General features: G+C 37.9%; 1 protein-coding gene across 8 annotated transcripts in view; it reads left to right on the forward strand.

The window, feature by feature from the left end:
• The window catches only part of LOC135203197 (unconventional myosin-Va-like), a 354,286-nt gene that overhangs the window by 137,128 nt on the left and 192,841 nt on the right, over positions 1-24,317 (forward strand). For 6 of the 8 annotated variants that reach the window (XM_064232942.1, XM_064232943.1, XM_064232939.1 and 3 more), the window contains 7 exons: positions 2,265-2,342; positions 5,201-5,415; positions 12,251-12,382; positions 12,623-12,729; positions 13,523-13,631; positions 17,415-17,555; positions 17,706-17,912. In XM_064232942.1, coding sequence (XP_064089012.1) covers positions 2,265-2,342; positions 5,201-5,415; positions 12,251-12,382; positions 12,623-12,729; positions 13,523-13,631; positions 17,415-17,555; positions 17,706-17,912 — 989 coding nt within the window. The remainder of the gene's footprint in view (positions 1-2,264; positions 2,343-5,200; positions 5,416-12,250; positions 12,383-12,622; positions 12,730-13,522; positions 13,632-17,414; positions 17,556-17,705; positions 17,913-24,317) is intronic. The other 2 variants (XM_064232946.1, XM_064232941.1) reach the window with 1 other exon arrangement.

Here is a 24,317-nt window from a genome sequence, read left to right on the forward strand (position 1 = left end):
AGATTATGGCAAAGGACCATCACTCTCATATGGGAGAAGCATCATCCAGTCAGTAATGAGTGCCAGAAAAACTGTCTTGACAGGTTTTAAACCACTTTCACATGCGATACCTCCTCATAAACATAACCAGACTTTGCCTTTCATTAGACCATGCTGTGTTGAACCATACAAAAACATTAGCAGTCATTGAAAAAATTATATTTTAAATTAAATGGCAGATACGCTATTATTTTTATTATTATGTAATAATAATAATAATAATAATAATAATAATAATAATAATAATAATAATAATAATAATAATAATAATAATTAATAATTAATAATAATAATAATTTGTTTAATAATTATATTATTGTGATCCCTTTAGAACAATTATAATAATGATATAATATAGCAGGCAGGGGTGGGGTTTTGGTGTATAGTTGACAGGTTGATTAGTGAGCTTAATTTAGATTGGCTGCAGGTTTATGATGAAATCAGTCCCAGAGGCGTTGCAACGTTATCGTCCTAATCCGTGTTGTTGGATGGGTGTAGATGTTGGCTCGAGTACCCCCTGCTGATGTACCCAGTAATAAAGGTCATCAAGGTGATATGTCTCTCTCTCTCTCTCTCTCTCTCTCTCTCTCTCTCTCATCAGTATCTGGTGCAGGCTGATTTATTAAATTTCTCCTTACGGCAGTTGGGAGGAAATTAAGTTTCTTTCACTGTGTTAATGTTTGGTTTTTTCCTATATGAGTGCCTCAAGAAGCCATAGGTGTCTGCAGTCTGTTTCCTTATCTATAATTTTCGTACTCTTTTCTAACTCTTCTCTTTCGAGCACAAAAATTATTAGACCAGGCAACAGACTGCCGACCCTTACGGCTTCTCGAGGCACTCCATCTATTGGAAAAAACCAAGCATTAACACAGTGAAAGAAACTGAATTTCTGCACTAGACACCAATGAGAGAGAGAGTGTGAGAGGTAACATCAGCATATCACCTGGATGAATTATAATACTGGCAACACCAGCTGGGGGTACCCGAGCCAACACCTACCCCGATCTAACAACACTGATTAGGCCTAGAAGGTTGCAATGCCTCCAGGACCAATTTCATCAACAACCCGTGACCATCTTGATTCGGCTCATTAACCACTCTGTCAACTGTACACCCAACCCCTGCCCTCGCCTGCTCTATATACCAGTGTAATTTGCATGTCAATAATAATTATAATTATGATACAGTAATAATTATAATAGCAAGTTAGTATATGTCACTTTATTATTATCGTCTAAGACCTCGAGTTTTCATATTGAATACTGTAATAGCATGAGGTTTTGGATTAGTTAAGGAGTTACTGACAAGGTCAATAATTATATTAAAAATAGAGAGAGAGAGAGAGAGAGAGAGAGAGAGAGAGAGAGAGAGAGAGAGAGAGAGAGAGAGAGAGAGAGCATTGTTATTACATTGTGAGATAAGGGAAATGAAAAGTCATTAAGTATGCAAAAGTTGAGAAAGAGAATTTTTCTTATATTGAGGTAAAAGAAATAAAAAAAAGCAGTTAAGTATGAGAGAGAGAGAGAGAGAGAGAGAGAGAGAGAGAGAGAGAGAGAGAGAGAGAGAGAGAGAGAGAGAGAGAGAGAGAGAATTTGGTCTTCTGAAACTGTGATCGAAACATTATTTTAAGAGCTTTGTTATCAACAGAGGTGTAAAGAAGTAGGGTAAATGAACAAAATTGTACAGTTTGCTGGTATGAATAAATATGGGTTTTTCATCAGTAAAACATGAGAAATTTATGAGCTTGTGGTCTCCAAAGAGGCAAATACGTAAAAAAGCTATTTCTTGCATAGTATTTACTATATAGCAGATGAGAGTTTTTGAGCAAGTGGAGATTTTTTAATGCAAATTAGCCTTTAGGTTCTTATTCTTTCATTGATATTTACACAGAACAGTGAGAGAGAGAGGGGAAGGTTGTGTTTGAATGTTCGTACATGTAATTACTGTACTTTTAGTTAATGTATAGTTCTGTTTGCTAGGGACTGAAAACAATATTTTTTGTTTATCTAGTTAACCTACCAATAAAGAGTTGTAATTTCCTTTGCATTGTGGGTTCAATGGCCATGTAGTATTTGAACAAGGATTTCCTGATTTGGCCATTATTATTGGTGGCTATGATTCAAACTTGAATTCAGGCAACCTTTATTCATGTCTTCACTAAGGCTTTATTATATGAATTCAGTATAGTGATTGTGTTGATGATATCCCGTGCTCCTCTTCTCTAGGAGCTCCAGAAACTTTCCACTACTTGAACCAAGGACTTCAGGCCGTTCCGCGAGTGACACCCAGGAAGAAACGCAAGGGTGTGGTTCAGTGAGCGATGAGTGTGTGTGTGTGATGATGCAGCTATTGCAAAAAAAAAAAGATGGAAATGAGCTTTGCTTTTCTAGCATGATACATTTTGGTTATCTCTGAGAGGATCCTACAGATGACTTCAGTTGAAAGTTTCCTCTCTGCTATGATGAAGCTTCTCATGAAGAAACTATTGTCTCTTGCTTGTTTATGTCTTGTAATTAGTAGAAGGAAATATTGCATAATCTGTTGCAGGTCATATGCTTGTTAATTGTGTCATTAAACATGCCTTAATTTTTATTATTGCTAAAGTAACCTTTTGGGGATGTTATTGGATTAGTAATTTTATCAGTAAACCTTTTCAGTAATTGTGAATCTTGATAGAACCTAAATTTATAAAGATATTTGGAGATTTAGGTAAGTAAATTATTCAAGGGTCAAATAAACAAGCTATGGTCATGTAATATTAGATAGTAGAGTTTACAGTACCATATATACTTGAGTATGTTTAACCCTGTAATGTATTACCCTATATGGTATTTTTGTTATGTAGATGGTTAGTTGCGCCGAAATGTCATGATACATACAATATAAATTTTTTATTCAGGATAATTATAGTGAAATAGGAGAATATAGAGCATACTGAATGAAGTGTATAGAATTCTCATTTACATATGCTGTCATAATCAAAGTATTTCAGGAATTGTATGGAAAAGGATCATTTAAGATTACTGCCTTGCAGTAATTGTTTCATAATATTGACTGCATGATTTCTCTGGTCAGATACAGTAAACTTACTTAAGATTCAATGAATAGCATTTATAATACAGTCTGTAAACACTACATAGGGATTTCATCAAATACAAAGATAAATTTAATAAAACTGATATTTTGTTTCCAAAGAAAACAGGCATTTGGTATGTAAATGCTTCAGAACTTCCTTAGAATTTTATATTACCTTATTTAATTTTACCTTTAAATCAAAATAAGTTATGCATTTTTCCTTGGTAATTTTAACCTTTGCAAAAATATGTTAGGTTTGAGATTTCCAATAATTTGTCACATTGGGGAAATTGCCATCTTCAAAGTTCATTTGGCCTTTCCAAATCTCTTGTCTTAATGTGGATGTTATGCTTAATAGAAATTGAATTAGTATATCGTAAAATCAGTGTCATAATATATTTTCAGTTAATATATTTGCTATTATTTTAGATGTACAGTGGTATATGAAAATTTAATATTAGTGATGCTTTAATTTTTGAAAGTCCATGATGCTTCAGTATTGTACTGAATGCTGTACATTATTCATTCTTCTTTTTTTTACAGTAGTTTTAACAATTTACTGATGAGTAGTAGTTTTCTACAAATAAATTTCAAGAACTTTTGAGGATAAATTTTGAAGATTGTAGAAAACCATTTTGTTTGTAGGAATGTCTTGAGCACCCAATCTTATTAAAGTAAAAATAAGATTTTGTGATCTTTGGTATTTAACATAAAGTAATAGAGGATCCCACTTTCTTATTTCTTTCTGTTCAAGATTGATTATTGCCATTCCATCTATAACTTATGATTAGGCAAGGAGACTTCAAGTTTGAGAAAGGTTTGTCCAAGAACTATATTTAGAGGAAAATATATATTGAAGCATTCACATTAATTACCTACAAACACTATTTGAGTATATATGGTATTCCTAGTGCAACATAATTTAGTCTTAATTTTACTTTCCTTCTGCTAATTACTATACAGGATCTGGAAATAAAAACCTGTATACTTTGGCTTACAAGTTGCTGCAATGTCACGAGCACAGTTTGAGAGTTTTTGTCTTGTATACATTTGTAGCTAAACAAGTCTGTTTGTATCTTTCTTTCTGTTTTCTAAAGCATTTCATGTTTTCTTATAATTCTTTTCTCAAAAACAGCACTTTCTATATACATTTTATCAGCTTTACTACACTTTGAAGAAAGGTTTCTTGGTATCATGATGATGATGCTATCTGCAAGTGGAACCTTTAATGGAGATAAATTTGTTTGCGTTGTACTGCAGTATTTACTATGTTCAAGTATGGCCGTAGCCCCAAAAGTTTTCACATTTCTAGTTCTTTCAGATACACACAATGTGCAGTATTGGTTTACCATTCCTTGGACACACATGGTGCACACACACTTTCCTCTCAGAATTGTTTGCAATGCATTTGTATTGTTTCTGGGACCTAGAATTTCAGGATATGTCTGGGTTTCACGGTTTAAAAGTCTCTTTAGACCAAAGAGAAGAGCCAAATAGTTTGATAATGAGTTAAATGCAACTAGAATAGTAATGTAAGAAATGAAAGTATTTCTATGTTAATTAGAGAAAATCTCTAGATAGACACTTGCTTGATATGTATTTAGCATTGTTTTTCAACAATGCAAAATGTAGATATGCAAGAAATGCTATGTAATGTACAGCAGTTGACTAAGCTTTTGAAAATGCAATTTTTTATGATGTACTTACTGTAAAATTATACTGTTGAATGCTAAGGGTAAGAAATAAAGATAGACGTAGAAAATGCAAGTATGTAGTAATGTTCCACTAAGATCAGATGCTTTGCTGTGGTGAGGGTTACATTATTTTCTGTAAGTTCATTATGGTGATACAGTACCTTCAAAATGTTAGAATTATTTATACTGTATCTATAAAATGTACATTTTCACGATGACTTGGTTAATTTTCACCATTATATTTTGATGTTGCTTTGTTATTTTGTACAGTACATATGTAAATCTTGTAATTGTGCACATTTTATTTTCTCTGATTTTACCAGGAGTCTTTTAACTGAAAAATTAGAAGTTTTTAATATTTTGCAAGGCTCATAATGACTTTTATTTTCCAGGTCACCAAGATAATTTTCATTATCTCAACCAAGGTTTTAGCCCCCATATTGATGGTGTAGATGATGGTGCAGACTTCCATGAAACCTGCCAAGCATTTAATCTACTCGGCATTCATGAGAAATCACAGGATCAAATCTATAGGATTTTAGCTGGTATTTTACATCTAGGAAATGTTACAGTTGAGGAATCGGGCACTGATTCTTCATCTATTAGTGTAAGTATAGGGCAATTTGATGTTTCCTGTGCAAGTAAACAAACATTTTTGAAAGTTCATCCTTTGTTATTGTTAGGTGTTGTCAACTAAACAGATTAAATGATGCCTTTTGTCATGAATTGTTGCCGGAATGTTTGAGATGACAGTGATTTGTTCATACGTGGAACAAACCTTCGGTCTTAACAATAGGATAATCTTGCGCCAGCTGGAATCCAGTTAAAAACAATCAAAGATTGTGAAGCAAGGAATCTGTGACATCTGGCAACTCATGCATATATGAGGTAGAAGCTGGTCACCAACCAGGCATAGTACCCCATGATGCATCAGTCTTCCTTTGACTGCCTTGGAGAGTAGTCGCTTGTGCATTCCTTCTCAAGCTGGGTGCTTTGTTTGCCCATGATTTCTTTGTTTCAGTGTGTTTGTGCCTTGTTGATTATCATTGAGTCCTCCAATTCTTCTAAGCCTCATCAATGCATATGCCTGGGTATTCAGGGATTTATGTCCTCCAGGTTTTTGGCTGCTACCATTACAGATCCCCATACTACATGCAATTCTGAATCAAACAAGATGGCGGCTGTTTGGGCGTCTCTAGGCCTATGGGGTGCCCTTCTTTGGATGGCCTTGTCTCGCATTTCTTGGGTGCTCGTCACCCCCCTCCAACCCTCTCGTCTGTCCCCCACCTCCAGGCCTGCACTACTTTGGCTCTCATGTGCTGCCTCCTAGCAGGCCTCCTCTGTCAATTTCAACGCTTACTGGGTCACTGTGTATCGCTCTGCCAGTGAGGCCATCGAGCAGCGTTGCTATTCGAGATGTCATGACGTGACTCCCAGCATTCGCTCAGACTATGATGTCAGTTGTGGTGGTGTCCGCCTCCCATTGTGTGTAATCTCCATCTTCACCTATGAGATCATTACAACCTCTCGTTAAGCCATCGGTGATGTTGTTTCAAGTTATGGTCAAGAGGCTGGACTCTGTTTTTTGAGAGAGGTATTCTGCTCTCTGGCAAGAAGAGTTGTGGAAGGAGTAATTCTTCCTCCTCTTCTAGCAAGAGACATCGTAGAGGGAGTAACCTCTCTCCTCCATCTCCTAATTCATCTCCTCCTCCTCCTACTCGCCCTTGAGTCAAATGAAGAATTATGGACTTTGTGGTGTTATCTTCTGTGAGTGAGAGGAGTGCTTTGCTGACTTCTTTACTTGGCCGTGTGTCTCTCTTAAACACACATGTACGTGGCCATTGAAGTGTTAGTCCCCCATCTCAACCATCTCCGTCTCCTGTACCTGTTCCAGTATGTTGTAAAGATGATAAGGCTCTGGTTAAGAAGTCGAAGGTGCCTGCTACGACAGTGTCTCCTTCTAAGGATTCTTCTCTGCAAACGTGTTGTGATTGACGGTTGAGAACGTGAAGCGACTCAGATCCGCGGCCTGTTTCTCATTCTTTTCCAAAGACCAGGACCTTACGGATCATTCTCCTTCAGGATATTCGCTTCAGCATCGTTCTCTGTCTTGAGACCATGCTCGTGTGTCATCACAAGGCCGAGTACTTGACGTGTCGCGCATCCATGTACGTGATTTGTCCCGTGAACGTGTATGTGGTTTCATCGCACAAGAGCGTACATGGGTTGGTTCGAAACCTTGCATGAGATTCTTTGCTTGGCTGTTTACTGGAGCTCTCTGTTGTAGGATCTTTGATAGTTAGGGACTCCACTTCAACCAGTGGGAGGCATGATGCCCGGCTTCCTAGGGAAGCCTCTCTTGTGATGTTAGGGAAGCATGAGGATCCTTCCAAGCCTTCTGCTTCGCATCGTTGGTCTCCTTTGCTGTAACCAGAGGAGGGGAGAGCCAGGAGTTTCTGTCTCTTTCTCAGAGATTATTGATCTTATTCATGAGTTCAATAATCTTGGGTGTAGAATGCAGACTCAGTCTTCTATGACCCCTATGGGTATAGAGCAGTGGTTCTTAACCTTTTTATTACCACGCCCCCTCTTAAGAGTTGGTCCTCTCTTTCACGTTCCCGTTGCATGTATGAGTAAAATTCCCTCACGGATTTAAAGAAAAAAATATGAGAAAAAGAAGGGGTTACGAGGGATAGAAAGGGAGGTCAATAATTACAAAACATGGTCAGCCCAATGAGCCTAACTATAGTAGAAAACTCTAAGAAAGTAACGTTATAAGGCGATACTTTGGATTTTTTATTAACTTCTGAATATTAGTTCCTTAACCTTAAGAGAATAAATATTATAATGAGAAAGTTTTATTTTTTCATTTTTCTCTAGGGCTTGTGCCTCCCCTGGAAATTTCTGATGGCCCCCCTAGGGGGCTACACCACCCAAGTTAAGAACCACTGGTGTAGAGGCCTTGCTAGATCCAAGGCAAGATACTAAGGTCTCATTTGAGCTTCCCCTGTCGGGGCATGCTCGGTCTTTCTTGCAGTGTGTTAACGCCTTGGTTTTGGACCGAGATGGCTCTCTGTGCTCCAATAGGTCCTCAAAGTTCCTTCCTCCTCTTTTCATGCGGCATAGCAAGTATTATTCCACCAATGTGGTTCTGCTGATGCCCCGTCACCAAAATTCAGACGTGATCCATCTCCATCTTAAGCCTGGTTTGACCCTGGATCAGGTTAGGTCTGAAGGTCATTCACTTTCTTTGCAAGATGCCTTAGCTATGAAGGCTGCTGCTTCTGCCATCTTCCAGACTGTGTCCTGGTTGGACTTGTGGTCCACCACGGTAGCCAGGATAGCGTCAGATTGCACCGAGGGAGGATCAGTCGGTTCTTCTTTCCTTTGTCAGGCTATTGCAGTCTGTGGCTACGGCCATTTTGTATCAAGGTCATCTTAATGTGACTTTGTGAGCCAACCTCCTCCTGGCTAGGAGGGATGTGGTGGGACCAGTAGATTTGGATTCCTTGTCGGCCCGCTGGAACGGGAATCTCCTTGAGTTGCAGCTTCTGTTCTCAAAAACTCATTTAGAAGATATGATTGACCAGTGTCAAGGGGATACCAAAGATAGGCTAGTAGTACATCTGGCAGTATCTAAATCGGAGGCTAGTTCTCATCCTCCTCCTCCCCCTCCGCAATGGCAGACCATATGGTCTTCTGTCAAATTGACTAGCCATTCAACTTCTGTGTGTGAGAGCCTCTCAGTCTGCTTTTCTGTCAAAGTCAAGACAGCAACAGCGTCTCTTTCAATCTCGCCCCTATAAGGCTGGGAGGGGCTCTAGAGGAAGGAGCAGAGGGGGTCGTCGGTAGAGTGGGTTACTCTCTCCATTGTCATGGGTAGGGGATGCCTGGTGGGCCATTGGGCCAAATGCAGTGGGTATCTACTACCCTTCGACTTCTCTCCCCCGTCTTAGACAGACCTCTTCTCGATCTGACCGATGCTCAAGGCTCTCTGAAGTACTTGGCTCTTTGGGAGGAAGTGTTGAAGAAGCTGGCCAAGGGTGAGGTGGAAGAAGTGCATCGTCCTTCACCGGGGTTTTAAAGTCAGATTTTCCTGGTTCCGAATTTCCTGTCAATAGACTTGAAGTGTGCTTACTTTCAGATTCCAGTCCACCCTTTGTCCAGGAAGTTCCTTCGCTTCAGCCTGGGAGAGCAAGCCTTCCAGTTCAAGGTCCTTTGCTTCTGATTGACTACAGCACCTCAGGTGTTCACAAGGGTCTTTGCCCTAGTCTCAATATTGACTCATGCTCAAGGGATTCGCCTGTTGAGATATCTTGATGACTGGCTGGTCTTGGCAAGCTCCAGGGAGAAACTGCTTCAAGACAGGGATTGCCTTCTTCAGTTTTGTCAAGAGCTAGGCATAGTAGTAAATCTGGAGAAGTCCAATCTGGTTCCCAGCCAGAGAGCTCTCTATCTTGGTATGGATATAGGCAGCAGCATCAAGGGTTTTTCCATCGTACCAGAGGTTGGAGAAGTTCAGGTCGGTGGCATCCTCATTCCTGTCACAGTCCGAACAGCCAGTCACCAGTGCAGGTCCTTCTGGGGATTTTGTCTTCTCTGGAGAAGCTGGTCATTCATGGTCGCCTTCACCTTCGCTTTTTACGGTGGAAACTGAAGGAATTCTGGTCCCCTTTGTTGGTGGTTGGACGACCAGAATCTCATGATGGGAGTCCCTCTGCGTTCACCCCCTCCAGACTTACTCCTGTTTTTGGGTGCTCATCTAGAAGATCATCTTGCCTCGGGTGTTTGGGGTGCAAAGGACAAACTGCTTCATGTCAACATTTTGGAGTTGGAAGCAGTTTTCCTAGGTCTGCCGGAGTTTGGAGAGAGGATAGAGGGTCATTCCATCATGCAGATGTCAGACAACATCACGGTGGTCATGTATGTAAACAAACGGGGGTCTGGTGTCTTGCCAACTCCATTCAATGACACTCAAGTTGCACCAGTGGGCAATTGACAACTCGATGGAGCTCTCCACCAGGTACCTTCCGGGTAAGAGGAATGTGGTGGCTGACAAGCTTAGTCGCCAGAATCAGATCCTGGGCAAGAGTGGTTTCTACATCAGGACATGGCAGACAGGCTTTTTCACGTTTGGGAAGGCCTATGCTAGACCTCTTCTCCACTTGCTTCAACAGGAAGCTGGAGTTTACTGTTTAGTTGTCCTGGATCCTCATACTCTAGCAGAGGATGCCTTGCAGCATCCTTGGGATAATCTTGAGGTGTACACCTTTCCCTTTATTCTGCCTGATCTGTCAAGTTCTGAACAAAGTACTAATGAGTTCTCAAAATCTCAGGATGACTTTGGTGGCACCTCTGTGGCCTCAAGTGGAGTGGTTCCTGGACCTTCTGCTCTTTCTGTTCGAAGTTCCAAGAGAAATTCCCCCATGGCGCCAGCAGAGTACCTGTCTCTTCATGGCTTGAGACTATCAAGTATCCTTGAGTGAGAGGTTTTTCTCAAAAGGTTGCGGGCCAGATGTCTGGCTATCTCAGGAAATCTTCGTCAGCAGTTTACCAGGGAAATGGGCAGTCTACTGTGATTGGTGTCATTGATGGGGTTTCTCTCCACTCAGAGCTTCTGTTCAGCTGATAGCAGATTTTCTGATCTTCCTCAGGGTTGAGAAACTTCTTTCTGTTTCAGCTGTCAAAGGCTACAGAGCCGCCTTGGACTTGGTTTTGTGCTTGAAAGGCGTGGACATCTCTTCATCCTGGGAAATCTCTTTGTTATTCAGAAGTTTCGAACAGTCCTGTTCACTAAGAGAACTCAAGCTTGTAAGTTGGAAATAAAATTTTGCCATTTGTCCCTAAAATATAAACAAAAACTCCTTAAACTGCCGAGGGAAACACGTTATCTATTATGAGCTGCCTAAATAGAACTACTCTACAAGAATGATGACTGAGGAGATCAGATCCACATCATGGACAAGGCCTTTTGATGACTGAGGAGATTAGTCCCTTGCAGCAAAATTATGGACTGGCTCACTGGTCTGGTTAAACTATTTAGTGTTTTTAGATTCCATGAATGATCAGGTTTCATGTAGTAAACACAGTATGCTATTAAGGCCTTTTGCTCTTACATCATACAGACTTGGGTTTTATTGCATGGGGATGTTACAGCATGTATCAAGTTATTTTTGATCGGAAGCTGTCTGAATATCCTTAGCCTTAAATTGCTGGATACATACTTTGTCATCCTGTTGGTCAATGGATACTTCCACTTTACCTGAAGTTGCTGTGAGCTTATTAAAGACTTGTGGTCTTTACTAAGAAAATTTTACTTCCATTTTGACATATCCTCTTTGAAGTACCCTGCATTTGATATTTAGTATTAATTATTGCTAATATAAAGTTTGACCAGACCTCTGAGTCACATTGCAGGATTCATTGGTGTGTTTTGAAGCTATTCGTCTCAAATGAGAAGAATCACTTCAAATCCCAACCATGGTAAGTAGAGTAAACCTAAGAAGTTTAGTGATTGGTTGAAAAAGAGGACAGAGAATATGCATGAAAATTAAATGGAAGTAAGCAATGCTTCTGGCTGCTGGAGAACACTGCAAGGAACTTGTGGTTGATTTGAGGCATAGTGTTTGTGGATGTTGATTTCAGCTAAGAAAAGAGTAGGAGTATGATGCTTTGCATATTTTTCTTTAAGGTGGAGGATGAAGATGATTGTATTTAAAGTTAACATTAAAACAGTTTTTGTTGATGTTTGAGTGCTAGGAACAAATATCTACTTTCCCATGGGTTTTGAGAAATTGACTGTAAACACAAAGGTTGAAGTGAGGAATAATTTGTTAAAAAATTGACCTCTGGGACACAGGTTGGTAAGCAACTTTAGAGGCTATTGGAGGGTACTGCTCACAGCAAGCCAAGCACATGCTGTGAATGGTACAAAGAATTCTATTGTGCGTCCCTTCAGCCCTAACTGCATTGCTTTCTACCTTTATATTTTCTCAAGCTTCCTTTGACCTCTTCTTGTTTTGCTGTCCAACTCCTTACATTTTACCTTGCTCTAACGGTTTCCTCTCATCTATGAATTTATTGTAAGGACAGGCCCCCTGAAACTAGAAATGCAACCTAATTACCTTGTTAGACTGCTTTATAATTCTTATTATTATGGAGATGCAAAGAAAATAGTGAGGATTTTATTCATCCCCTGACCAAGATCAAAATTGACATTACAAATTTACTCAGCAAGTGTGAAAGTGGAGAATTTTACTATGCAACTCTTTCTAATATACGTACTTATTCTAAATCATCTTCTAACAGATAACTTGGTTTGCTGGTAATTTTTTTTCTTTTTTTATGAAGATGATGGAAGCAATTCTCGAGTACATAGTAGATTAAGTCTCAGATGGCTTATTTTGAGGTTCTCTTGAGAAGTATTACTCTTATTTTCACAGAAAGGTGATGAAGCGCTACAAATAGCCTCAGATTTGTTTGGGGTAGATGTTGACGACTTAAGGAAATGGCTGTGTCACAGGAAGATTGTCAGTGGAAGAGAAGTTTTTAATAAACCCATGACAGTAACCGAGGTTAGTCTTTTGAAGGAAAATTATCAGTCACTAAGCTCCATAGATATATATTTACATATAAATAAATACTATTTGCGTTAAGTTTATTTTGGTTTTGCATGAGCAATGGGTAAAACGTCTGAAAAGAACAGCTGTTGTCAATAAATTGCTCTTTTTATATAGTAGTATTGTACTTCCTAAAGTTGTTCAAATATAATTTTTAGGGTAAGTTTCCTTAATTACTTTCTTATTTTGTTTCAGGCAACATTTTCTAGAGATGCTTTATCAAAACATATATATGCCAAGTTGTTTGACTGGATTGTATCTGAAATCAACAAATGTTTCGCTGCCAAAACTCGGCCATATAGGTATGTTGTTTACAGAACTCGTACTTGTCTCGAAAGCTAAATACCAGACGTGTCCAGGTTGGGTGGTTTTCACCTCCCCAAATGTAGGCCTGTTAATAAATTTTTTGCTTCCTTACATATTTGTGGTGGCTTTATAGCATTTACTGTTCTCCAAATTTTTGGTGTTTTTGAGGTTATCATCAGTAACACTTAGAACTTTTTTAGACAATATATAATACAAATTTTATAAATACAGTCCAGTGGACTATAAGGCTATTGGCAGCTAAGGCATATTCTGGCTTGGTAAAGAAATGAGTATGTTAAATTTTCACTGTTTTGAAGTTTTTATTGGGTTTATAAATGAAGGTAATTTTTAGTGTTATTTTACTTGAATCTGTGTAGATGTTTTTTTGGATCTTAAGGTTCAAATTCAGTTTTCAGTTCAAAATTTGGGATGTCAAGGTTCAGATTCGGCTTTCAGTTCAAAATTTGGGATCTCAAGGTTCAGATTTGGCTTTCAGTTCAAAATTTGGGATCTTAATTTTCTAATTTAGTTTTCAGTTCCAAATTTGGGATCTTAAGGTTCAAATTCAGTTTTTCAGTTTTATGATTGCAAGGACTTAGTATAAGCGTGTTTATATAGTACCCCTATGTGCTGAGATTTGCATTGCAGTTAAAGAAGTTTACTCTTATAATTTATTAAGTTTCAATCAAGTTTTTCTAGTTCACATTTTATTTGAAAGATACACGTGGAATGTTACAGGGCAGTAGTTTGCTCTCATTTCTCATTGTCATCCTTGTTCATCCTTTTCAGGTTCATTGGTGTCCTTGACATCTATGGGTTTGAGACTTTTGAAATCAATAGTTTTGAACAGTTCTGCATCAATTATGCCAATGAGAAGCTACAGCAACAGTTTAATCAGGTAAGAGTTGTATTTTATATCCAGGTAAAATTCTTAATATTGCAAGGTCTTTACTTTTTATTCAAGTACTGTATATACTCGCATATCACGCGATCTCGCATATCATGCGACCCCCAAATTTTCACCCTCAAAAAATTATTTTATCATGTATCTCACGTATCATGCGAGTTAAATTTATGAGACCAAAATTTAGCAATAGGCTAACGTCTTTTCCTCCTCTTTATCTATTCCATTTTTTAGTTAGGCTAACCCCTTTTCCTCCATCTCTTAATCTATCCCATCTTCTAGTTAAGTTTTAAAAGTAAAAGAGAATACAAAAAGTATCGGTAGTAATGATATGTACTTGTTTGGAAAACGCATACCCAGAAACAGCCGATTTTCTATGAATAACCAATCCGATAAAAACAGCCTTTTTGCTTGCATTTCAACCATTGTACGATAGTAAAAAATTACCATAGTTATGTTACAAATGACGTTAATGAGAATAGGATTGAAAAAATTTTACATTACAGGTAGTAGTCAACTTACTACTGCAATTGGTTATAACAACCAGTCATAAATTGATTTGGACATAAGTCGGCCCATGTTAATTTAACGTAAGAATATTATGCTAGCGTAGCCTACACAAGGGTAATCAGTATCATATATACATATAGGGTAGCCTAGCCTACACTACACTGTATACTTTATACATATATGGCATACGATGATGATATCGTGGTACATATATCGTATACTATATACGAATACAGTAGCCTAGCCTTCAGTATACTGTATACTACATATATGATGTAATTTAGTAATTTATTAATAAAAGCCAATTTTGGAGTTTCAGTGCATTCTGACTATGACATATCGGTAAAATAAAAATATAAATGGACACGAAACGGGAATCAGATTCGGACCGACATCAGCTTACCTAATTGAGCAATGTCAGGCTGCTGATGGCTACGTATATTTACAAAATAAATACACAATGAATATGCATTTTTTCTGATTATTTTAAAAGTTACAGTATCCAATAATATTTTATGTATTCTCATATTATTGTATCATAAAATACTAACAAAGCGGTCAGTGTTTTGTTTGGAAATTGGCTGATGGCGAATATGAGTTTATTTCTCCGTATTTAACTAAATTTGGAGTGAATTGCCTTTCTTCTAGTTAGCATAAAATATCTAGATACTCTACTTATATGAGACAAGGTAATTTGTCATATGACGTATTTTTAAGTTGAAGTATGAATTTAATGTCTCGTGAACTAAAGTATTTTTTTTGTTAACAGTTTGCGTTGTGGGCATGTTTATTGTGTAAAAATATTACGTAAAATGTTCTTTCAAGACCTGAAGTTTTTATTTAAATAATTTTCTCTCAATTTTATCTACGGCTGTGTTTGATGGCATAAGTTTACTGGAGTTATAGCCTTACTCGCTTTGGATAAAAGATTGGCATGGACATATACTGCTAAGTTTAATCTGTAAGTTTTAGCTGAAGTTGAGGAAAGAATGTTAATACACTAACGATCATTATTGTGCATCGGCAACGTCGATGAAACTTTCGCAAACTTCGGTATAGTACCATCAAACTCGACCGTAAACAAAATTTGAGAGAAACGTGTTTTAATCAAAACTATTGGGCATGAATAGTACACATTTTACTGTTTTCACTCCAGTAAAAGATAAATATATAAAGCTTTTAGTATTCTAATGAGATAAAGTGAAAATATCGAACAGAATGTTGATTTTTGTTTACACAATAAACATGCCTTCAGCGCCATCTACTAACGAAAAAAATAACTAAATTTTGTTCACCAAAGATACATTTTCAAGTGATATTTCCACTTGTAAACACTTTGTATAACGTAAAATGACCATGTCTCATATAGATAGAGTATCTTGAGATTCATTTGCGCTAACTAGAGGCAAGAAAGTCGCTCTGATTTGAGTTCAACACAGCAAAACAAACTTACTTTGCAATTGGCCTCAGCTGATTTCCAAGACAAAACAAAATTGATTGCTATGTTTGCATTTTATAATATAAACAAATAGTGATATGAAAATACATATAATGTTATTGGATGCAGTGAAGTAAAACAAAACATTTTAAAATATCCATGGAAAAGATGCATATCTATTATGTTTGTATTTTATCATATGATACTAATATATGATTATTACATACTCGAATTTTATATCTCATGCAAGATGCAATCCCCTTAAAATTAGCTCCAAAATTAGGGCTTCAAAAGTCGCATGATAAGTGAGTATATACGTATGGTATATTTCATATGTTAATGTTAAAATGTTACAAAGCCCATAAATAGGGCAGCATAGAAGTCAGTAAAAGAATGTATTGTTTTGTAGTAATATGCCAGGAGTGAGTGTGTAAATTATTTCCTGTATGTATGAAAGTTTCATGAAAATGAGGACAAATTTAAGATTAAGCCTTAGGAGCTGGGATAATAAATCGATATGCGGCACCTCATGCCGGCAAAACTTTGAGATTGGCAAATTTATGGAAAAGGAAAAAACACAGCAATGGAAAGAGGAAGATATATATGGAAATGCATATATATGTAGAAGGAAAAAAAATTCTAAAAAATTTTCCCTACCTTCCATGAAAAGTTGAAAATGACAATTTACAACCTATTGTGGGGGCTCTTTTACAAGACAATAGTAAATTTTACCAACATACATATGTTTTTTCTAAAAAAATAATTATTTTATTTTGTAAAATTATAATTTATAGCTCACACAATATCAGAACAGCTAATAAATAAAATCAGTAATAAATTCGTAGCATATTTATTGAAAAATATTTATGTAAATTTAGCAAGAATGAAGAGACTGTAACTTTTGTATTTGTATGTTTTTTCCAATATTTCTTTGCAATTTTCTTTGCAAAATTAAATTTACAACTGCTATACTATTGTAAAAAAACAAGAACAAAAACCAACAGCAATCCCTTGGTACATTTGTAAGCAAATTTACAAAAAGACGTCACGTGAGATAATTATTATTATAAAGGATTAGTTTATCCAGACCTCTGAGCCTAACAAAGGCTCTTCTTGGGCTGGTTTCTTGTGAGATAAAAACACAGCACATTCTCCCTTCAAGTCAGAAGCAGAACTGATGCCCTGAGATGCCAAACTTGTGGTATTAGCCAGTGTAAAAGTTGCCATTAGTGAATGTATGGGCTAGAGAAGATTTTGCACCTCTTTCCCGCCCGATTCTTTCAAAATCGATGGCGTGTAATATCGTTTATCTACAAGCTCAATTTGTCCACCACCAAACCTGTTATTACTACTCTCAAGGAGCAATCTGTCCATTAAGGGTTAATGGCATTGGGAAGAAAATTAAACTTCAAGATTTACCTTTTATTTAATTTTTGTGTTAAATTGCTTTTCAGCCATTAGCAAGAACTTTTATGCTCTGCTCAGCACTGTTAATGGGCTTTTATCCTAGTATTTACAGAATTCATGTAGACCTAGTATTTGTAATACAGTTTTTATAATACAGTTATAATACAGTTTTAAGACATCACACTAGGTTGTGAAGAAAAATAAGTTAAAGGCCTTTATTTAATTAAAGAATTATAACATTTAAGAAAATTGTTTGACATGCAGATTTAAATTTCACTTATATGGTGATGGCAGGAGCAGGGGGAACTTGTATCGTAGCAATACGTCTCTTGTTTTATTTGATCAATAATTCATCTTTTATTACCATGGACTGTGTTACTTATGTTTTTTGTAACATTTACTTCATTCATTGACTTTTACAGCATGTGTTCAAACTGGAACAGGAAGAATATGTAAAGGAACAGATCGAGTGGGAATTTATTAACTTTTATGACAATCAGCCTTGCATTGATCTTATTGAAAGCAAGTTAGGCATACTTGATCTTCTTGATGAAGAATGTAGAGTAAGTATATCTTGAATGTATGTTTGTTGTAACTGTCATAGCGGCATCTGATACACTAAGCAGTGTTGAAATTACTCTATTTAATGGTTTATTGCTTATTAATGTCATTTAACAGTATAAATTAAATACTTGTCTTTCTCTCAATTCCAGATGCCCAAAGGGTCAGATCAATCATGGGTTGAAAAGTTGTATGATAAGTGCAAAAAATGGGACCATTTTAGCAAGCCAAGACTTTCCAATACATCTTTTGTTATTGCACATTTTGCTGACAAAGTAGGCTATGAATGTGCTGGATTTTTGGAGAAAAATAGAGACACGGTCTCTGAGGAGTGTGTAAATATTCTCAAGTCTAGTCAGGTAAGACATTATTATTATTACTTTTTATTTATTTTTTATTTTTGTTGTCTATCAGAGCCACCCTATTCAACTGGGCGGTTTTTATAGTGTGGGGTTCCGGGTTGCATCCTTCCTCCTTAGGAGTCCATCACTTTTTTTACGAATGTGCTCTGTTTGTACACGAGTTCTGTAGCTGCTTCAGCATCTAGTTTTTCCAGGTTCCTTTTCAGGGATCTTGGGATTGTGCCTAGTATTCCTATTATTATTGTTACATTTCCACTGGCATATCCCATATCCATATGATTTTCATTTTCAGGTCTTGATTTTTATCAATTTTTTCACATTCTCATCCACTCTGGTGTCCCATGGCATTGCAACATCAGTGAATGATACTTTCTTCTTGATTTTGTCAATTAATGTCACGTTTGGTCTGTTGGCATGTATTGCCCATCTTGTTCTGATACCATATCCCCATAGGATCTTTTCCTAATCATTTTCTATTAGTCCCTCAGGTTGGTGTTCATACCACTTATTGCTGCAAGATAGCTGTTGTGTTTAGCATCGGCTCCAGTGGAGGGATTTGCTACTGAATCGTGCCTCTTTTGTATTGATTCTGTGCAAGTGCTGGACATTCACTCACTATGTGGTTTATGGTCTCGTTTTTCATATTGTACTTCCGCGAGATGTTAGCATTCCTTCTGTTTCTTTCTTGAGTTCTCCCCTCTGTTGCCATTGTTATTATTATTATTATATTATTATTGTGGTGTATGCTGGAAATAGGCCTTCTTTCAAACATGTTTTATTGAATATAATGGTAGAGTTTACAAAATATATTTTGTACAGAATTCTGTCAGTTTTCCTAATGACTTGCTTCTCTGGCACACATATTTCTAAGCAGCGTCTGATGTTCATCATCCTGTCAGTCATCAATGGAATTTCAGGCTGGTCTTATTAAAGACAGCAGGTCAGGAACGGGCTAAGAGTCGGCAATGGGTATTCAGGTGTCTCGAAGGTCAGGAACAGGCTGTAGTCATCAGGGGTCAATCCGTATTTCCTGTGCTTTTTTCAGGTTTGTAAAGGATTTCTACATGTTTAAGCCATCATCAGGCTGGTATCACTGCGTGCAATGAGCTACTTATGTGGGATTCGCTATGTTTATTGCAACTAGTAGGTGGCTTGAGGAGTCTGGTACCCTATTTTTCATTGGCTGTTGCTTGTGGCATCGCGTGTGATGTCATCATGGGGATGGTTTCTGATTGGCTGTCCTCTCTGTGGGCGGAGCTAACACTTATATTGATCCGGTGATAGAAGTATTAGCTTTCACACTGGAGACGTCCCTTGAAATCCTGAGGGTGATCAGAGCACAGGCTCTCGCCTTGAGGATGACCTAGAAGCACACTCTTCGAGAAGACCTCCACCATCCCCGATGATTATGGGGCTCTGCGCAAAGAGGGGACAGCCAATCAAAAACTGTCCCCATGATGACATCACATGCAACACCACAAACAGCAGCCAATAAAAAATAGGGTACCAGACTCCTCAAGCCACTTAGTTGCAATAAATAGTGCGAATCCTAGAATCCCACTGAAGTAGCTTATTGCACACAGCGATCTTGTCCTGATGATGGCCAAAACGAGGTGGACTGAAACATGTAGACGTCCTTTAGAAACCTGAAAAAAGCACAACTGACTCTTAGCCTGTCCCTGACCCGCCATCTTTGAAAACACCAGCCCCAAATTCTATTAATAACTGAAAGCATGATCGACATCGGACAGCTGCTTAGAAATATCAGTGTGCTAGAGAAGCAAGTCATTAGGAAAATTGAGAGAATTCTGTACAAAATAAATTCTGTAAATTCTGCCATTACGTATATTCAATAAAATATTATAATTATTTGGAAAGCAGTCCCTCTCTCAAGCATACTTTATTAAAAATAATAGCTACTTCAGCAGCGTTAAGCTTGTAGGGACTCTTCTCTATTTTACAAATATTGGCTTTTTCTGTGCTTCTTAAACATGCTATTAGAGTGCCTGTGGAGGTCATTCTCAAATACTTGGTTAATATTAGTGTATACGTATATATTTTCATTACAATCTTACAGATAAACTAAACTATGACATCATAGTTATCAAGGTCAATAATGATTCTCTCTCTCTCTCTCTCTCTCTCTCTCTCTCTCTCTCTCTCTCTCTCTCTCTCTCTCTCTCTCTCTCTCCTTTTATTTTAGCGAGCTTTTGTCTGGAGCTGCCAGACATCCTCTAGGCTAGGAAGCTGAGGGTGGACTGCTTCTGTTATGATGTCCTGCCCCCTTATATCTGGGGTCGTCAGCAAGGGGTCTGCCTCTTGTCGATCTCTTTTCGTTTGATGGTGGCAATTTGGGTTTTTCATAGGTTGCTTGGGCTGTGACATAATGCAGTGTGATGCAAAACCTAGCAACATCACAGCACAGCTTGGAAGATTCTGAAGGTTGCAGCCACGCAACCATCAAAGCAGCGGAAGTGGCTTGAGGCCTGGCCCAAGCAATCAATGAAAAACTTAACTTGCTGCCATCAACCAATAGGAGATTGGCAAGGGGGCAGATCTCCTGCTGATGACCCTGGATATAAGGAGGTAGGACACCACAACAAAGGAAGTCCACCCCGGCTTCCAAGCTTAGGGGATGTCTGGCAGCTCCCGACAAAAGCTTGCTAAAAGGGGAGAGAATCATTATTGACCTTGATAACTATGGTATCATAGATTATCTGTAAGATTGTAATAGAAATATATATACTTTAATAGAAATATATACACCAATCTTGATAATGTACAGTCACCTCTCAATTAACGCAAGGGTTACATTCCTGGAGAGCTCGCATTAATTAAAAATGCGTTATTTAAGCATTTTTTTTTTTTTGTATAAGAAATAACAGTAATAAGGGGGGGTTACAATCCTGGACTTGGGGAACTCTGTTAGCTTTTTTGTTAAGTACAACCTAATTGGATAACAGCAACATCCGTTTGGTGTATTTCAACCATCGTATGATAGTAAACAGTTCCCATAATTGTTATAAATGACGATATGTAGAATAGGACTGATATATTTATATGTAATAACTTTATTTGCTTCAAATCAAAGATCAGCAAGGAAATATGCTGTTAAATTTAAACCAAGTTGTAGCTGAAGCTGAGAAAACTGTTTAAGCTGCTAATGACTGTTATCGTGAATCTGCAACAAGGATAAAACTCCAGTAAAGTTATGCCATCAAACACAACTGCAGATAAAATCGAGAGAGAACCATTTTAATCAAAACTACTGGGCTTGAAACAACAAATTTTACTGTTGTTTTCATGCAAATAAAAGATGAATAACACAAAGCTTGTATTACGATGAAATCAAGTGAAAATAGGAAACGGAATCATGTCTTTTTTTTACACAATAAACATGCTCCCAAGTCAATCTGTTAATGAAAAACAATAATTTAGTTCACAACAAGGCTTATTCAAGTCATATTTCAACTTAAAAATTTGTTGTGTAACAAAAAATGACCTTGTCTCATATAAATAAAGTATCTAGATGTTCATGTATGCTAACTAGAAGTAAGAAAATTTGCACAGAACAGAGTTAAATACACGAAAAAATAAACTCTTATTCGCCATCAGCTGATTTCCAAAGCAAAACATTGACCGTTTTGTTATCATTTTATAATACAATAATAATATGAGAATACAGGTGGCCCACAGTTAATGGAGCAATCACTTAGCGGCGAATCGGTTTTATGGCAGTTGTCAAAAATATTCATTGAAAAAAAAAGGTATTTTAAGGTACTTTTATGGCACAATTTTCGGTTAACAGCGCTGCTAGCGCCGTTATGTCTTAACGAATACATACATTTGCAGAAATACCGTTCAGACCATAAAGGTTATGCAAATTATATTTAAAATTTTTATTGAGAGTTATTACATAGGTATTAGGGTAAACTATATGCCCCTGGTGTTTTATGCTGAAAAAGGGATTTTGACAAAGGAAAAATCTATTTCTGGGGGAAGACCTGTGTCGCCCGGTGAAATGGTACTGTAGCACGCATTTCTAGGTATAAATAGATGCTAAATATACCACAGAAAAAAGCTAAATGGAATGCTGAAGTCACTACCCTCAGCTCGAACACCATAGGGTGTCGGTATAAGCACAGGGGCGAGTGGAGGCCACTATCACAGGTCTTCTGCCAATTAGAAGATTCCCTTCAAAGTCCCTCTCTAGGGAAGTGCCGTTACAAGGACTACAACATCTACCATCCGCTCGCTACTACTACAACTCACGCCCGGTGGCTTCATTCCTGGATTACGCACCCAAGCTTGGGCTGGCTACAGGGTGGGGACCAGGAAAAGAGAGGGATGGGTTCACCGGGCAACACAGGTCTTCCCCCAGAAATAGATTTTTCCTTTGTCAAAATCCCTTTTCTGGGTTTGACCTGTGTCGGCTGGTGAAATAGTATCAGAGAATGGCCATATAAGCTTGGAAGATACAAAATCAAAAGATATAAGGAACAATAAAACTTAAATGTTCTCTTAAGATTAAGTTTAATAACCAATGTAAAGAAACAAGAAAACTTAAATGTACTCTTAAAATTAAGTTTTAATAACCAATGTAAAGCAATAAAATACAATGGTAGGACAGGAGGAACCAATATGACCAGATACATACTATTCTGTAAAACAACAGGTAAGAAATACAAAAAAGGCCATATACACTATGTACAAGTCCGGCAATGGATTGACAAGCAAACCAGCCTGGAACCAGGGGGGAGATAGGTAGGGATTATGAGCGAGGCAGGTAGGAAGGAATGAGTATCAAGGGAAAAATTAAGCAGAATAAAGGAATAGAAAATAGAGTTCTAAGACTCGGTCATCTCAAGGGAGACGATGCTCCCTGCAGCCACTGCTGAAAATTTAAGGGCCTCTAAATTCTTGAGATAGTGGCGTTTAAATACTTCCAGAGATTTCCAACCCGTATATTTCTTCAGATCCTCGAAGTTCGTATTGTGAAAATAGTTAATCGAGGTAGCCACTGCTCAGATATCATGGACATGAGGGACTGAATCCGGGTTGGCTTGTTTAATAAAATGAAGGATTTGTTGTCTAATACCTTTTAAGGAAATGGTTCCGCCTTTCTCTCTAATAAAAAGAGGACCTGAAGACTTTTCAGAAGTTCTGGCCAGATAAGATTTTAGAGTGACAATAGGACACAATGATGCATCCTGTGTGAGAGGTATAATTTTCCATGGAGCCCACCTGTTTTGTGGGTCTTCATTCTTGGTCAAGCCAGACTCATTAAGAATAATGTTTTTCTGAGAAGGGTTATATATGAGCATGAATCATTATCAGTGTCTGAGGCTAATTTAAATACATCATTTGAGAACCAGGAGACCGTGTGGGGGCAGTCCACTGGTCTCAGACAGGCACATGCTCGAGGGATAGAAGAGAAGTACGAATCTGTCAAATCAATACTAAAGCCAGGCTGAAAAATCTTCCTTAAGGCAGATTTGGTTGTAGTAATGGTACTAGCAGCTAGACCTTTCTCGAACAGGGTTCTAAAGAATGAAATTGCCAGATTCGTAGTCATCTTTTGGGCATCTGATTCTTTTAGATAGATGGCCAATTTCTTTACTGCAGAATCATATTGTCTGAGTGTTGACTCTCTTTTATCTGATTCTATGAACAGGATGTTTAGTGGATCGATACTAGCATCCTTTTGGGCCGCAAACTTCATGAAGTCCATAAAGTTAGGCATTTAGAATTCTTAAGGAAGCTGACACAGTCCGAGTTTGTACTACCTGAGTCAGTTCTGGACAGGGAATCCGTCTGGGACGGAGATTCAACTCTAGTAGAAGAGGAAACCAATTGCTCTTCGGCCAGTTGGGTGCAACCAATGCCACCTCTGTTTATGCTGTCCGGGACTAATCTTACATGACTGTTTTTGACTGCCGCCTCTGTTTATGCTGTCCGAGACTAATCTTACATGACTGTTTTTGACTGCCGCCTCTGTTTATGCTGTCCGAGACTAATCTTACATGACTGTTTTTGACTGAAGCCAGATGTTTTAAGGTCAGAAAAATGGCCATTGCTTCTAGGACATTGATGTGGAACTGGCGGAACGTATTTGACCACGTTCCTTGAACCTTCTTGTACTGTGAGTAGCCCCCCAACCGCTCAGAGAGGCGTCCGTGTGGACTATCAGAGATAGCGGGGGAAATTGCAGTGGCACTAACTTGGAGAGACTCCGGGGTTCCGTCCACGGACAGAGCCTTTTCTTCAATATCGGCGGAATCAGAGAGATCTTGTCTCTGAATTTGTTGTTGGCTCTCTTTCGCCAGACTCGATTGATATCCTTCAGCCTGGCTTTCAACAGGACGTCTGTTATTGAGGCAAACTGAAGCGAACCTAGAATTC

Source organism: Macrobrachium nipponense, chromosome 33 (genome assembly GCF_015104395.2).
Source record: "Macrobrachium nipponense isolate FS-2020 chromosome 33, ASM1510439v2, whole genome shotgun sequence".
Lineage (NCBI taxonomy): Eukaryota > Metazoa > Arthropoda > Malacostraca > Decapoda > Palaemonidae > Macrobrachium > Macrobrachium nipponense.